Here is a 17,111-nt window from a genome sequence, read left to right as displayed (position 1 = left end):
TCTAAGGCAAGGTGTGGAATTGATTTATTGATAAATTATTATTATTATTATCATTATTATTGTTGTTGTTGTTTTTGTTGTTGTTAATTAATTAATAATGCTCTTTTATTTGTTAGCCACCCCATAAAAATTGTTCTCTGAGCAGCTCACACCACAGCATTAGAACATCAAGTAAAAACACATAACACATGCAATCACAACACACCAAAAAAGAAAAAAAATACAACACAAAACAAATTAAAAACCAATTTAAATTGAAGAGTTGAAGAGTGGCGTATAAATATTTGTTGAAGAATGATATAGAAATACTTGTGTAGTAGTAGTAGTGATGATAATGATGATGACTTTTTAAAAAAATTATTGTTACATTTATATACTGCCTTTCCTTAAAACAATCCCAAGGCGGTTTACACAAAAATTAAAAATAAGACTATAAAAAATGACACAATTAAAATATTAAGCTAAAATATAAACAAATCTGATTAAAAAGATTTAAAATACAAACATAAAAACTGTACAAAATACAAAGAAGCCGCAGTAGAGACAATCATATAAAATCTGATGATGATGATGATGACGATGATGATGAAGACAGAGGAAATACTATTATTAATTTAGGGTGAAGACAGACAGCAGTCTTTCTCTCCCCCCACCCCACCCCTCAAGAATAGATTTGGGGTCATCCAATGAAGTTAATTGGCAAGAGGTTCAGAAGCAACATGCATCGAAATCCTTCTTCACCAAGCACATAATTGATTGATGGAACTCACTGCCACATGACATGATGATAGACACGAGTTTAGGATGGCTTCAAAAGGGGATTAGCCAAGTATGGAAAGGAGAAGTGTATCAACAGCTTGAGGTCTTGGTTGTGAAAGAGAAGCTCCATAATCAGAGGTAGTATGCCACTAAAGACTGGTTCTTGAGGAGCAACTGTAGGAGAGGTCTGTTGTCTCATGCCCTGCTGGTGGGCTTCCCAGAGGCATCTGGCTGGCCGTGGTGGGGCAGGATGATGGACCTTTCAGAGAAGAATCATAGAATCTTAGAGCTAGAAGGGAGCTTAGTGGTCATTTAGTCCAACCCTCTGCTCTGTGCAGGAAACGGCTGCGGAATCCCTGTCAGATGGCTGTCCAAGCTCTGGTTGGAAACCTCCTGCAAGGGAGAGCCCAGCACTGCACAAGGCAGACCGTGTTTGAATATTTAAATTCAGTGATCACCCACTTCGTCTCCTCTTCTCCAGGCTAAATATTCCCCTCTCCTTCAACCATTCTTCATTCTTCATTTCTTGACCCATCCAGTTTACATAGGAGCATAGGAAGCTGCTATATACTGAGTCAGACCATTGGTCTATCTAGCTCAGTATTGTCTTCACAGACTGGCAGCGGCTTCTCCAAGGTTGCAGGCAGGAATCTCTCTCAGCCCTATCTTGGAGATGCTGCCAGGGAGGGGACTTGGAACCTTCTGCTCTTCCCAGAGCAGCTCCATCCCCTGAGGGGAATATCTTACAGTGCTCACATTTCTAGTCTCCCTTTCATATGCAATCTGGGCAGACCCTGCTTAGCTAAGGGGACAAGTCATGCTTGCTACCACAAGACCAGCTCTCCTCCCCAGAACCATAGATGGCGCTAAAGGAAGGAAGTGCTTTTTTACACAAAGCATAGTTAATCTATGGGATTCTCTGCCACAGGACAGAGTGATGGACACTAGCTTGGATGGCTTTAAGAGGCTTAGACAAATTCAGGGAGAACAGGCCTATCAGTGGCTACTAGTTCGGTGGCTATAGGCCACCTCCAACTTCAGAGGCTGGATGTCTCCAAATACCAGTTGCAGGGAAGCAACAGCAGGAGAGAGGGCATGCCCTCACTTCTTGCCTGTGGGCTTCTCAGGGGCATCTGATGGGCCACTGTGTGAAACAGGATGCTAGCCTAGATAGGCCTTGAGCCTGATCCAGCAGGGCTGGATGTTCTTAATAATCCTACAATTTTCTGTTCTGAAAACCCATATCCAAGGATGCAGATAATGTTTCCGAACCACCAGAATGTAGCATATAACAGAAAACTCTAGTTGCATCCCAGAGAGTAGAAATACCTGAAGAAGAAGAGTCTTATTACCTGATCTCAGTTCATGGGGGCAACTCAAGGAAGGTATCTCTGGCCTCTGGAAGAAAACTCTCCCTCAAATATTCTACCACTTTGACATTCCAAGGTGAAAAGTTCCAGGAGCACCTTTTATCAAGTGCAAAAGAGCCCAACACTAAAAGTTTTAAAATAAGGTACAGTGGGATCCAAATATCCTTCTTCTTCTTCTTCTTCTTCTTCTTCTTCTTCTTCTTCTTCTTCTTCTTCTTCTTCTTCTTCTTTGCTTGTAACTGCCTTTTCGTTTCTTCTTTCTGAACCTGAACTTCCAAATCCTGTGTGGGAATATATGATAAGATTCCACTGAATGTCATTAGGAATAGAATAACAATACTGAAATTATTTATGTCAAGGAACTGAAAATGAAGTGAGCGAGACTCAGTGGGTTCAAAGGGAGGAAGTAGTTTTAATGTAAATTAAAACCGATTTGTACCGGCCACTAATCAAGTGTTTACCTGTTTTCCATTAAAACAGCATTGAATTTAATCAAGTTTCTGTCTAATGCATGCATTTCTTCCTAAATCAGAAGCATTCTCATCATGAATATTTAAATTGGATTTTAAAGCCATGAAAATTTCATTTAAATAAAAAGTGAGCTGGTTACTCGGGAGTGTGGAGTTAGAATCTCTAAATTCCGTTTTACAATTGTAAACAAATTTTTAAAAGTTGACGGGGAGGTCTCAAGAGGGGCCTTTTGCTCAGCAATGGGGGTTAATCACTGCAATTACATACAGCCTCTAATTAGCTTTTATGTAAATATTAGCACTCATAAAATGTCTATTGTTCAGTAATGGAGGAGGTGAAGAAACCACAGAAAGTTGAGAGGACACATTTTAAAGGCAATCTGTAGACATCTCACTACCAACGTGTATAAATAGCTAGCTGTGCAGAAGAAAACAGCTAAATAATTCATTGCCCCAGATGAGAGATACAAGGTAATGATAAGGAAACAATTCTGATGTATGACAATTTGGCTTTGGAAGTCTGTTCAGTCAACGTTAATCTGGATTCTAAACCAAACTTCATCCTCTACTGCAGGAGCACACAACCCAAATCATTCGGCAGACTACCTTTCTAATTATTATATCAAGAGGGTCATGCCACCTCGTTAGCTAAGGAAAAGCAATTTTTCGTACAAGTTTAACCCAGTATTCTAATTTTAATGCAAGGCTTAACTGCCGCAGATGTTGGGATTCCATGATTAGGAACTCAGGAACATTGGAAGCGGCCTTTTCCGAGGCAGACCCTTGATCCATCAAGCTCAGTATCGTCTACACAGATTGGCAGCACTTTCTCCAAGGTTGCAGGCAGGAGTCTCTCCCAGCCCTACCTGGAGATGCTGCCAGGGATTGAACCTGGGACCTTCTGCATGCAAAGATGCCGATGTTCTACCACTGAGATACGGCCCCATCCCCTAAGGAGAAAATCTTACAACACACACATGTAGCCTCCAATCCGAATGCAAACTGAGCCTGCTTAGCAAAGGGGACAATTCATACTCACTACCACAAGACTAATTCTCCTCCCTATGACTGGACCTTCCAGTGTTACTTCCCCCCCCCCCCCGAAATGCACCAGAAGGGTGGGGGACTGACTGAATCGGGGCCATTTCTCAAGATGAAGGGGATTAACCCTTTGATCCCTCACTGATTCATTGGCATAACCCCCCCCCCAAAAAAACTCCACCTGGAATCTACCTCCCTTCTCAGAAGCCAGTAGGACCACCAACAGTCCTAGGAGCAGGAGAAGGGAGAGCAAGAAGTCATCAAGGTGGGGAAATTTCTTTATTCTTTTTCTGATTTTCTATTTTGACTTATTTTTAATATTGTGAGGACATGAGTTCCATCCACAAAACTCATCCAGCCTTCATTCTCTGTTAAACTTTCTTTCTTTCCCCTCCCTGCACCCCCTTATTTATGTATTTTATTTTAAACATTTATGCCACATTCTTCAACTAGGACTCCCAGAACATCTAACAGCAACAGGAGTGATCAAAACAATTATAAATGCATCACAAGATAAAGCAGAAGTTCAGCATCAACAAATTTGAAAAGCAGATCAGTATCACCAGGTAAAAATCAGAGATTATTTCTTCCTCCTCCTCCTCCTCCTCCTCCTCCTCCTCTTCCTTCTCCTTCTTCTTCCTGTGCTTCTGTCTTCCCCTCCCAAATCATCTGTGCTTGTTTGTTTCTTTAGAGTATTTCTTTGGAATAATATTGATTTACATTTCAGACATTTATTTCCGATCATCCTCACTCTCCTCACTGAGTTGCTTTTGGAAGTTTGAAAACCTGGTTAAAAGTCTTGGTCTGTCACCTAGTGGCCATCGTGGGAAATTCAAGAATGGTCCAGTTTGAGGATATTATGAAAACAGCTATAACGAAACTATTAATGCTAGGCAGGGCTTGCTATCTAGCTAATCGGATTTCAGAGGGATGTTGAACTTGTTGAGTATGGAAATCTGCATGAGGATCATGCCTTTCTTTTTATAGGAATATAGGGAGCTGCCATATACTGAGTCAGACCCTTGGTCCATCTAGCTCAGCATTGTCTACACAGACTAGCAGCAGCTTCTCCAAGGTTGCAGGCAGGAATCTCTCTCAGCCCGATCTTGGAGATGCTGCCAGGGAGGGAACTTGGAACCTTCTGCTCTTTCCAGAGCAGCCCCATCCCCTAAGGGGAATATCTGACAGTGCTGACGCATGTCGTCTTCCATCCAAATGCAAACTAGGGCAGACTCAGCTCTCCTCATCTTTCCTGCTGCAGATGGTTCTTCCTCCAGGTCCACTTCTGTTAGTTCTAGAATCAGCCTAGCAAAGGATCAGATCATTGTGATGTAACAGAGACTCAGAGAGTGGGTGTGTGAACTCCAAGTGGTAAACCAAAGCAAGTATTGCAAGGATCCCAGGCTTGGTAGGAAGGAAAATAGAATTAGAACTGTGGTGGTGGTGCACTCACATTTCTTGATCTCACCTTCATCTTCATGCCCTAAAGAACCTGGGGGATATTTTGACTATGAACCAGATCATTCTGTCTTTTTGTGCACTCCTTTCTGTGGAAATTTCATCCTCTCCTAAATATGTGCATTCAGGTGAGCCGAAATATATCCTTCCTATAGTGGGGAGGACAGCTGGTCTTGTGGTAGTGAGCATGAATTGTCCCCTTTGCTAAGCAGGGTCTGGGCTGGTCTCCCTAGACTCTGTTTGGGAGTTGGAGTTCAACTCCCAAAGGGGCCGTACGGCCCCCACTCGGAAGCTAAACTAGCACCCCTGCGTCTGACGTCAGATGCGGGGGGATGTCAGGGCCGCAAGACGCGGCCCCTGATTGGTTCTTTGAACCCGCTGGCCCAATAGTGGCTCCACCCCTGATCACCACTGTTTCCATTGAAAGACTGACAGGCTGAGCTCTGGGTCCCAAGAGCACTATCTAGGCTGAAGTACCAGCCTATCTGACCACTCAGTCAGCTGACCCCTGAGACCCAATCCCTGGCCACCAAGTCCTATGAACTCCTAGCCCTAGAGCTTTTGCCTACTTTGAATCTGCCTACTTTGGACCAGGCATGGGTTTCTTCCCTGCTTGGAGTGACAGCCAACTCCCACAAGGTCCCAGAACATGACCGCTGCCAAAGCCGAAGAGAATCCCCCCATAGTTCCCACCTGCACTGCGGCTGTACTCAGTCGCTCTGTCCAGAAAACAGTAGACCGAGCTGTTCATTTTAAGCAAAATATGCACGATAGGTGATCCGCCAAACTGAATGGTGCTGCCTGACTGGGTACTTGACAACCCAGGCAGGCAGCAGAACCACAGGGTCTATCATGACCCTGTTGGGCTGCTGTACATGTTTGGTGGGCAGCTTCTGGTTTGGTGGTCACAAGTTCCATTGGTCTGTATGACTGTACTGTCATATTTGGACCCCAAATTTTATTCTTAGGATATTACCATTTTTACCTGAACCCAATTCAACTCTGCATTTAAGACAACCCCCTTAAAAAGTAGCAAAATATGGGAACAGGACTCTGAATTTAAGACAGCCTCCCAATTTCTAATATTAAAAAGGGGGAAACTAGTCTGGGATTAAGGTAAATACAGGAACTGTGTTTCACATTCCACTGTTGGGTTTCCACTGAAGTCATTTCCCCCTAAAAATGTTCTAGCTCCCATCAGAGCTTATGAATATCTCCAGAAGATTGTCTCGAGTAGTCCGGTTCCAACGACCGACACAGCAGCACGACAATCATCTTCATGGTCGCTTCTGGACTCTGTGGGTGAGATGAGTTTCAGGCCATTCTTGTCCCCCGCTCTGCTGCTGCTCCTCCCAGTTAGGGGTGTGCACATAAACGCATGGCCCAGTTCAGTTAGAGTTCGAACCAGACTTGAACTGGACCAGGCCAGTTTAGTTTTGGTCCCAATCAAAACGCCCCCAACCAATTGGTTCAGTTTGGGGGGGGGGGTCATTGAACATATTTTTTTAAAAAAAATCTTTTTCTAACTCACCCCCTCTGGGGGGGCTTCTCTGAGGTGGCAGGGGGGTCTGCAGAGGTCCCCCTTTCCCCCGCTGGCCTTCCTTTTTGTAAAAATTGCCCGGTTTGGGAGTCTTTGGCCCTTTCTGGGCCTATTCCCTGGCACGGTGGCCATTTTGGAAGCTGCCGCACCTGTGCAGTGGGACCTTGCATGGCCTTGGTCATGACCTGGCTGTGCGGGGTCCCACTGGGCATGCATGGTGGGCTCCAAAATGGCCACCGCACCAGGGAATCGGCTTGGAATGGCCCCAAACACCCAAACTGGGTGATTTCTACAAAAAAAGAAGGTCAGCAGTGGGAGGGGGGACCTCCGTAGACCCACCACCACCACTTTGGAGAAGCCCACCCAGAGGGGATAAGTTAAAAAAAAATCTTAAAAGCTTGACGAACCCCCAAACTGGGGGTGGGGAGTGTTGGTCCGGGGTCAAGCTGAACTGGGGGTGGTTTGGCTCGAGCCCGAACCTTCGAACCAAACCAGTTTGATATCGAAGCAGTTCAGATTCAAACCTGTTTGCACACCCCTACTCCCAGTTGCTGCCTCCCCTCACGGCCCAATTCCCCATCTTGCCCATGTTTCCCTTCCCTTCCTTTCCCTTCCATGATATACATCCTGATCTATATTCTTTCCCCTTAGGCACTGCCCTCCATTCTGCGTCTCACACTGGAGATTCCACCCCTGCACTTCTCTCCGTTTCCGGGAACCCAGAGATCGGAGTCACACAATCTGGTAAGCTTCTCTTGTCCCTTGAGTCCTGGCGATCGTTGGGAAAGTTTTCTCTGATTCTCTGTACTTCCCCCTTAGGTACTACTGCCCTCCATTCTGAGTCTCGGGTTGAAGACTCCACCCCCACAGTTTCGACGACTGCTGGGGTCGAAGAGACGGGAGAGAAGGAACGGGGTAAGCTTCTTTTTTTCCTTCAGCTCCCAGCAGTCATCAGGCGAGCCTTCTTCAGGGAAGCCATCCATGGCTTGTGGGTAACCTTTGGCTTGGGGGTCACTGTTGAAGGTCCCTTCTTGTGGCTCCTGCCTTGGACCTATACACCCTCAGACTTAGTGGGAGGGGCACCACCTTTACAGCACCCCACTTCCTCCTCCTCTCCTGGCGGCACTTTGTTTCTCGCAAGCCTGGCACCTCTCTGGGTGACCCAGACCTCAGTCCACAGCAGCCTTCATCCTTGGCCTTTATTTCCTTATATGGTCGACTTCCTCAATGCTGCTACTTCTCCTGGCTTGTGCCTCCCCCAGGGTCCCAATCCACAACTTGCTTGCATTCCCTTTCCCTTCTCTGATTCTTTGTACTCCCTCCTTAGGTACTACTGCCCTCCATTCTGAGTCTCAGGTTGAAGACTCCACTCCCACGGTTTCGGCTACTGCTGGGGTTGAAGAGACGGGAGAGAAGGAACGGGGTAAGCTTCTCTTTTCCTTCAGCTCCCCACTGTCATCAGGCAAGCCTTCTTCGGGGGACTCCTGACAGTCACAATTTGCACAGGCCTGGTTCTGTATATGACTGCACTGAAGGTTTGCCCATTACTAAAGGTAAAGGTAAAGGTAAAGTGTGCTGTTTAAGCGGTGTTGACCACAGAGCCCTGTGGTTGTCTTTGGTAGAAAACAGGAGGGATTGACCATGGCCTCCTCCCATGCAGTCTGAGATGATGCTTTTCAGCATCTTCCTATATCGCTGCTGCCTGATATAGGTGTTTCCTATAGCCTGGGACATATACCAGCGGGGATTCGAACCAGCAACCTGTGGCTTGATAATCGAGTCATTTTTGCCCATTACTACAGTCAGGTAACAAGTAGTGTTTTCAAGGAAGCAGGAATATGTCATGAAAGAATCCTTAAAGGTACAAAGGTTTGTGTTGTTGTTGTTGTTGTTGTTGTTGTTGTTTTAAAGCTGCTCACTGCCATTGTTTCCCCTCTTGGCTGCTATTTTGTCACATTTTTTTTAAGGGTTCCTTTTTCCTTTCTTGAATGATCACAGCCAGCATAGTGAATGTGATTTGATTATATTACCGTTTGCCATAGACAATCAGATCTGGCTACATGCTTGTATCAATGAAAGCAAACAAAGCCAATTCAGAGTGAGGGTACTGTTTTCCAGACCGGGGGGGGGACATGTGAGTGAGGGTACTGTTTTTTGGAGAGGGGCACATGTCCATCCATCTTCATAGAAACCTCCTAAAAATGCTGGAAAGGGTGGCACTTTTCAACACTGAAGGGGTGGGTGGTGGAAGAAGCCCCTCCTTCTGCCTGTACGTTCACTCTTCCAAGTGTCCCCTTACCCCCACACCAGGATGGTAAGTTCTCACCCCACTGTTTTTCACGTAATGCCGATGTGGGGGCATTAAAAGAGAATATATGAACACAGAAGATAAAAGAGAGGATGGGGAGGAAAGAATATATAAAGGATATATGGATAGATGAAGATGTACTGCAGCAGATAATTGGTCCATTCAGCCCAGTACTAAGTATTCTGGCTGGTAATGGCTTTCCAGGTTCTGAGAGACAGGTATTTTCCATCACCTGGGACCTGATCTTGTTAATTGAAGGGACCAGAGATAGAACCAGGGACTTCCAATACCTGTGCAATATACCAATGAGTGATGGCGCCTTCCCCAAAACTGTACTTAGCATATACCGCATGCTTTGCATTCTACCGTCTGATTTCCGATTCTCCCCGAAAAATATTTTAGGTCTCGTCAGAGGTGATGAAGAACTCCTGAAGGTCGACCAAAATCGTCCAGTTCCAAAATCTGACACAGAGGGGGATTCATCAGACTCTTGGTCACGTGTGGACTCTGTGGGTGAGACAAATTTTAGTTCATGATTACCTGAACATTCATATGAATAGTCAGAAGTCTAAACAATTTAAAACTGTTTATTTTATTTTATAAACTGTTAAAATTTTTAGCAGACCAGTTTATACTTATTATTTCCAGTCAGTTATATTTGAACTCTCAGACCCAGTTCATGTGTTACCTGGAGCAGGATTCATTACAATGTAAGGGGCGCCGTGATGGATTAGTCCAGGGGCCCCAATCCAGATGAGCATCCTGTATCTCAAACTGGCCAACTGGGTGACTCAAGGGTGCCCCAAAGAAATGCCTGAAGGCCAATAGCCCTCTCCTTCTGTTGTTCTCCACTGTTACTTAATATTCAGAGGTATACTGCTCCTGAACGTGGAGGTTCCACATAGCCATTGTGACTAATGGATGTTGATAGTCCAGCACCACCACCACCTCCTCCTCCTCCTCTCCTCCTCTTCCACCTCCTCCATTAATGTGTCTAGCCCCCTTTTAAAACACTTAGCCAATGGCCATCAACCGCTTCTTTGCCATTCCCCTCCACCATGCACATGACCTTGCATGCACATGACCCACATGCTGACCCACAGTTGTGCGACACACAATTCACACAACCTTCCCTCCTGACAAAACAGGAAATCACTAATTAGGTGCTGGCTGATTGATTATTGTTTCCTCAAATAATTACCATTGTGCAATGTCCTTTGTCCAGACTATTATGTCCAAAGACTGAATTGCCCCTTGATGTGATAAGAGAGTGAAGTATTAGTCATACCTGTGAAACCACCTCTTTAGCTAACAAGTAACTGCCCAGTACAGGAGTTCTCGAACTTGGGTCCCCATATGTAGGAACTGCTGCTGCTGCTACTACTACTACATTGACGACTACAAGTATTTATATACTGCTCTTCAACCAAAGTTCCCAAAGAGGTTTACATAGAAAAATCATAAATAAGACGGGCCAAAAGGGCTCACAGTTTAAAACTAAACATAAGGCAGATACCAGCAGCAGCCACTGGAGGGATGCTGTGCTGGGGTTGGATAAGGCCAGTTGCTCTCCCCCTGATAAATGTAAGAGAATCACCTCTTGAAAGGATGCCTCTCTGCGCACTTAGCAGGGGTCAACTCTGCTCTACAACTCCCATCATCCCCTGCTGCAGTGGCCAAAGGCCAGAGGTGATGGGGGGTTTTGTCCAAGAACATATTTTGGACCCCCAATTTGAGAACCCCTGGCCCAAATTGATATAGTCTAATTGATGTGAATGCACTCCAGATGAAGCCGTAGGAGTCAGATACTGAATGGCTCATGTCCTCTTGATCTTGTTTTGCACCATTTTAATCGGTCCTTTTTGTGGAAGTCAGAAGCACCCCACACAAGACAGAACTTCCTCGGCTACATGTGATCGTCAAAAGATGCATTAACTGGAACAAAGGTAAGTGAGGGTCACTTTTATTTAAGGACGGGAGGGTGGGTAGGCATAGTGCCTTCGGCCTTACTGGCATCAGAATTGGCTTTTAAGAGGAACATGCTTGAAGGGCATCTGTTTTCCCAATCCATATATTAGTATATGAGATCGGATTGTCATGCAATGGAGTCAGGTGTCGTACGATCAGTCTTCCCTGTGGCCGTAATAACAAACAGAAGGAGCAGAGAACGCCTTCAGATGTGCAGAGTGGAGAGCCGGTTTTGCAGTAGCGAGCATGAATTCTCCCCTTTGCTAAGCAGGGTTTGCCTTGGTTGGCATTTGGGTGCGTGACTGCATGTGAGCACTGTTGGCTGTAAGGTATTCCCCTTAGGGGATGGGGCCCATATTATGGTGGCAGAGCATCTGCTTTGCATGTAGAAGGCCCCAGGTTCGATCCATGGCAGTGTCTCCAGGTAGGGCTGAGAAAGACTCCTGCCTGAAGCCTTGGAGGAGCTGCTGCCAGTCAGTGTAGACCAGGGATTTTCAATGTTGGGTCCCCAGATGTTATTGGACTTCAGTTCCCATAATCCCCAACCACTGGGGCTGGGGATTATGGGAGTTGAAGTCCAATAACACCTGGGGACCCAACGTTGAGAATCTCTGGTGTAGACAATACTGAGCTAGATGGACCAAGAGTCTGACTCAGTATAAGGCAGCTTCCTGTCAGGATGGGGCTATAGCTAAGTGGAAGAGCCTCTGCTTTGCATGCAGAAGGCCCCAGGTTCGATTCCTGGCAGCATCTCCAGATAAGGCTGGGAAGGACTCCTGCCTAGAACCTTGGAGAAGCCACTGCCAGTCAGTAATAGGCTAGGCACACCACTGGTCTGACTCCATGCGACAGCTTCCTATGTTCCTATGCAATGTTCACACTTGCACCACATCAGAATGCCTCGTACTGAGTGAGACCAGTGGTCAATCTAGTTGAATATCGCCCACCCTGACTGACAGCAGCTCTCCAAATTTTCAGGCAGGAGGTTTTCCCAGCCCGACCTGGAGATGCTGCCAGGGATCGAACCGGGGACCTTCTGCATGCAAAGCAGCTAAAATCCCACGGGGAACAGTCACACGCTAGGTAGGCTGGAGTACGTCTCCCTTGCATGCAAGCATTCCATGTGGGGCTTCATTAGGAATTCAAACCTGCAACTCCAGGTCTACTAAGCAGCAAGAAACTGCTCCAGTTCCCCTGAGCCTGTGACTTTCGGGAAAATGATTCACCCAGGAGTGATGTTTGGGGTCCATATGACTAGTGCCTTTGACATGGAAGAGCTTCCAGATGTATCACTCCCCACCTATATTCTGAAGTGGTACAGTCCTGCTTGGACTCTAGCACCTTTGGACTGTAGCACCTTGTTTTTCTGAATAATCAATCTGCTTTGGATCTCAGAAAAAAGTTTCAAGCGTCCAAGGGGAAGGTCCTCAGCTGAAAACCTGCAAGGAAGACCAGATGGGCGGGTGGGTGGTGATATGGCTACCAGTGGTGGGGGCGGGGGGGGATTTGGTAAAAGAGATTAACTGAAGAATGTCATGGAAACCTGTGCTGAGGATTGTGCCAATGGATTCTTGCACAGATAGATCAAACTGTTTTCTTTACTCGGTACAGTGATTCCAAACCGGCCTGCCTTAGCAAAGATTGTCGTTGAAGGCTCAATAGCATTCAGTTTTGCTCTCCTGATTGCAATCGTCGTGTGGTGTGTCTTGTAGTGAGTAGATTTTTGGAAGGGTGGTATATAAATTTAATTCATTAATTTTATTATTATTATTATTATTATTATTATTATTATTATTATTAAATATGTGCCTGCATGTAGCAGATTGATGAGAGACAGGGACCCTATTCACAAATCCATGAAAAAGAGGGTAGAAGGCCGTATACCCAGGGATCCATGACTGTGTGAACCAACAGGAATCCCTCCTACTCAAGTGGTTAAAAAGAAGGGTAACCCTAGTTCTGTACCCTGTTCTTTACCCAGGTAAAGAATAGGAAAAGATGGCACTCCTACCAGCTTCCTATCATTTGGGTGCACTTATCTTTCCTAGCAGCTCCCGAGACCGAGTGGCAACGTTAACCACAGAGAACTATGGCCACAGGGGCTGGCATTTATGGATGTGCCACTCTGCAAAGCACACTCTATGATTCTATTGCTTGCAATACAGTCAGTACTGTATCGACTGTATAAACTGCTCATTACATCATCAGTGTGGCCCATCAGAGAGCAGATGATGATGTAATGAGGGTTGCCAATCGACTGGCAGTGCAATGCATGCTGGGAAGCCTGACTCAATCAACGGAGGACCCAACTCCTGATTTCTGCAATGGGGACCATGACTGGCTCGATCGTCTGAGTGTGCAGACCCACACAGAGAGTCTGCTCATCTGGGGCTACCAGAGCAGGCGCTCTTTACCACCACTTCCAAACCACCCCCCACACGATCGTGTGAAAGGGCTCAGAAGTTGGCAGAAAGGAAGTCCAACAGGAAGTGCATCAGTTCACCCACCTTTTGATGCAACTGCTTCCTCTTTCAGCTCCAAATCGGCTTACCTGAAGACGTTTGGCCCTGCTCTCAAGGTCTTCGCCCAGAAGAATTTCTTCTTGAGACAAATCCAGAACCAAAAAGAGGCAGCCAGAATCCAGCTACAGAAAGAGAAGGCATACGAAGGTTCCGTTGGGAAAGGTGAGATGAGTGTGGATGATGCACCTGTGGATCAACATGCCTTACTGATGTGCATTGCTCGTGCAAGCAGGTTGGATGGTCGATTATCCGTTCCAAGTTGGTGAAAACGGACATCGAGGCTGTTCTCACGAGCAGCCTAACCTAGGTTAGGGGGACTCCGCTACCCATGCGGCATGCTGGGATTCACAGAGATCCTGGCACTCCCACCCAGCCAAACCTCACTCTTAAGGCTGGCTCTTAGCCAAGGTAAAGCTGCCAGGATCGTCCGTCTCCTCGGGCTGAACGCAGCCCAGATGAGACACAGAGATGGACCCCTAGTGTGCCCATCTGATGGGGTTCTCTCCCAATGCACTCAGCGAGTGGTGCATTGTGGGATACCCAGAGGCTGGGACGTGTTGTCCTGGCCTCCAGAGCTCCATGCTGCCTGGTGCAGTGTTGCTCATCGAGGAGTATGCTCCGCACTCCCAGTAATGTATGAAGGATCATCTGGGAGGAAGCGAAGGTTTTTCAGCCTTCCCCCCCAACCCACCCCACCCCACCCTCCGAAACAGTTGTCTGAATAGCTCCATTGGCTGAAATGATGGGGGGAAATGACTCAAAGTAGTCCCCCTGGGATTAAAAGGATAAATTGGGCAATGACCAACTGGTCCTTTTAATTTCAATGGGACTACTCTGAGCAAATTCCCTCATCATATCAGCTACTATTGCATATTTGTTTGTTTGTTTGTTTGTTTGTTTGTTTGTTTGTTTATATTATCTTTTTATAAGCACTAATGATTTCTGGATGTATTTTGACCATCAATACTTTGATAATGAAACTGGAGACTAAAAATGACCTTCCCAGTTTAATTCCCTTAGGAAGGTTTGTGATGTTCTGAAAACTGTACGGCATGAGATCTGCCCTAATGTGTGGTGGGAAGGGCATTGTTCTTCCCATCTTATTTATTATTTTTTCCTACGGATATTTATATACCATCTTCAACCAAAGTTCTCCAAGTGGTTTACAGAGAAAAATAAAGTAATACATAAATAAGATGGTCCCCTGTCCCCGTACGGCTCGCAATCTAAAAAGACACATAAGGCAGATACCAGCAACAGCCACCAGAGGGATGCTGTGATGAGGCTGGATAGGGCCAGTTGCTCTCCCCCTGATAAATGTAAGAGAATTACCCCTTTTAAAGGTGTTCCTTTGCTCAGTTAGCAGGGTTAATTTAGGGATTTATTCCCATTTTATTTTGGTATTGCTTGCACTAAAGCAGGGATTTCCAACCTGTGGTACTCCATATGTTGCTGAACTACAACTCCCATCATCCCCAGGTACAATTTATTGTGGCTTGTGATGATGGGAGTTGAAGTTCAGAAACATCTGGAGTACTGCAGGTTGGGAACTCCTGCTTTAGAGGACTGGTATTATCAGGCAGTTGCCAGAGTCCACCGCCATCTTAACTCTCACTCAGTGTGGGGCATGTTTAAGACTGAAGCAGTACCCCAGATAATATGGCTCTTCCAAAGCAAGGGGTCTTGAAACTGTAAAGCCAGTCTCGGGCTTAGGTGGGACTTAAGCAATATGACCCAAACTCACAAACTCATGACTGGGTTTGGATCGGAAAGTGATACGACATTATGACATTGTGACATCACAATATTACATCATGATACGACAAGTTGATATGACATTATTTTGCTAAAATGTTCTATTATATTGCAGCTGAGACGGTCCAAGAGAGACTCCTTGCACACATGCAAGAGGAAGGAAAGTTGTCCAGAAAAGGAAAGAAAAAGAAGAAAGGGAAAAGGCATGCAGTGAAAAAGCAACTGGGTAAGCTTAAGAAGGTTGCACGGAGCAAGGCGATACAAAAGGGCCTTGGGAAGATTAAGAAGGCAGCAAAATCAAAGGCCGTTCAAAAGCAGGTTGGTAAAATTAAGAAGGTAGCGAAATCGAAGGCCATTCAGAAGCCTATCAGTAAGCTGAAGAAAGCAGTTAAATCAGAGGCTGTTCGGAAGCACGTTGGGAAGATTAAGAAAGCAGCCCGACCAGAGGCTGTTCGGAAGCATGTTGGGAAGATTAAGAAGGTCATGAAATCGAAGGCTATTCGAAAGCCCATTGGGAAGATTAAGAAAGTAGCAAAATCAGAGGCCGTACAAAAGCACGTTGCGTTAATTAAGAAGATAGCAAAGAAAAAGGGCCTCAAGAAGGAGAAGAAGGCTCCTAAGGAAGTTCTCAAGAAGGAGAAGAAAGATGGGAAGAAGAAACTGGAAGAGAAGACTTCTAAGAAAAAGAAGGGAAGTCAGGTGAAAGACAAGAAAGGAAAAGTAAAGATTAAGGAAGAAGAGGAATCTGATGAGACTGAATCCTCCTGAAGCCTCCAGAATGATGGACTGGAAAATGAAAGGAAGTGACCAAGCAAATTGCATCATCCCCAAAGACTGATGGCTAGGATGGAGATGACTCTGCATCTTGCCCATCCACCTAGCTTGAAAACAATGGTGGGATTTCCTCTCTGAGCTCTTCCTCTTCTCCTTTTGGAGAATGCTGCACTGCCTCCTACTGGTGAGATTTGATTCAACAAAATGAAATGAACTTCTAACACCGTATCCAACAGTTGTTTTCTCACTGGAGAGAAAACAAGGGAGGGTCTCTTTCTCAAAGCAAGAGGCAGACCCCTTAAGGAGGCGAGACTGTTGTTAAGGGAGTCACCTTGACACTCACCAGCCTATTCCTATGTTTAACGTGGAGAGGGGGAAGAGAATAACCCACCTTTCAATAAAATATTCTCAAGGCAAGTAACAGTCATATGATCAGTCATAAAATCACACATTTGAGACAACAATAAGCTGTGCTTAGTCAGCAGCGAAAAACTAATCTGAATCTGAGGCATTCTTTGGACCGGACTTCTGGGCAGAAGTCCTGTCCTCAGAACCAGGAGGGGGCACCGGGGGGGGGGCTCCAAATGTCCCAGACTGCTGAGCACACTACTTTCTCTGAGGTCAGCCCACCCACACTCATGGCCCACCCAATCTCCTATAATGGGTTGCTGGGCCAGGGGGTGGGGGCTGAGAGCTGAGCAGTGGCTAAGGTACTGCTTCCAACTTCCCCATGGCAGCGCACTGCAACAAACAAGCATCCCATGATGTCAGGGGCAGAGCGATAACAGGGTGAGTTCAAAGAACTCGAGCTGCCCTGTGTTGGGGAGCTGCTGACATTTTTATTTATTTATTTATTTTTATTTTTACATTTATATCCCGCTCTTCCTCCAAGGAGCCCAGAGCGGTGTACTACATACTTGAGTTTCTCCTCACAACAACCCTGTGGAGTAGGTTAGGCTGAGAGAGAAGTGACCGGCCCAGAGTCACCCAGCAAGTCTCATGGCTGAACGGGGATTTGAACTCGGGTCTCCCCGGTCCTAGTCCAGCACTCTAACCACTACACCACGCTGACATCTGAGAGCCACTGAACATCCCTTTACCCCTCCAGCTGGCCACCTCCTAGACCCATCCCTCTTCCGTCTGCCA

At 46.0% G+C, this 17,111-nt stretch overlaps 1 protein-coding gene and 1 long non-coding RNA gene across 4 annotated transcripts; one reads left to right on the top strand and one right to left on the bottom strand.

Annotated features, from left to right (window-relative positions):
- Positions 1–232: 232 nt before the first annotated feature.
- LOC128335305 (uncharacterized) lies at positions 233–4,237 on the bottom strand. 2 transcript variants are annotated; one of them, XR_008311572.1, is made up of 3 exons: positions 4,204–4,237; positions 2,112–2,410; positions 233–1,018 (listed from the first exon to the last, which is right to left on the bottom strand). It is a non-coding gene; the product is annotated as an uncharacterized LOC128335305 (long non-coding RNA). The 2 variants fall into 2 exon arrangements; XR_008311571.1 differs by having other exon boundaries at positions 2,112–4,220.
- A 766-nt stretch (positions 4,238–5,003) lies between these two features.
- On the top strand, positions 5,004–16,382 carry LOC128335304 (uncharacterized). 2 transcript variants are annotated; one of them, XM_053273323.1, is made up of 10 exons: positions 5,004–5,226; positions 6,290–6,400; positions 7,290–7,382; positions 7,458–7,553; positions 7,966–8,061; positions 9,349–9,459; positions 10,818–10,892; positions 12,526–12,625; positions 13,450–13,598; positions 15,307–16,382. In XM_053273323.1, the coding sequence occupies exons 1-10, from the start codon at positions 5,151–5,153 to the stop codon at positions 15,957–15,959; spliced, it is 1,560 nt and encodes a 519-aa protein (XP_053129298.1). In that variant the 5' UTR covers positions 5,004–5,150; the 3' UTR covers positions 15,960–16,382. The 2 variants fall into 2 exon arrangements, with proteins under 2 accessions (XP_053129298.1, XP_053129300.1); XM_053273325.1 differs by lacking the exon at positions 6,290–6,400.
- Positions 16,383–17,111: the final 729 nt, after the last annotated feature.

Source organism: Hemicordylus capensis, chromosome 11 (genome assembly GCF_027244095.1).
Source record: "Hemicordylus capensis ecotype Gifberg chromosome 11, rHemCap1.1.pri, whole genome shotgun sequence".
NCBI lineage: Eukaryota > Metazoa > Chordata > Lepidosauria > Squamata > Cordylidae > Hemicordylus > Hemicordylus capensis.
Note: the sequence above shows the minus strand (reverse complement) of the source record. Positions and strands in the feature narration are given on the sequence as shown.

Coding starts and splice junctions, on each gene's coding strand:
- LOC128335304 (XM_053273323.1), top strand. CDS start 5,151: ATGAACCAGATCATTCTGTCTTTTTGTGCACTCCTTTCTGTGGAAATT. Junction 6,401..7,289: donor GTCGCTTCTGGACTCTGTGG/GTGAGATGAGTT, acceptor CTTTCCCCTTAG/GCACTGCCCTCCATTCTGCG. Junction 10,893..12,525: donor ATGCATTAACTGGAACAAAG/GTAAGTGAGGGT, acceptor TACTCGGTACAG/TGATTCCAAACCGGCCTGCC.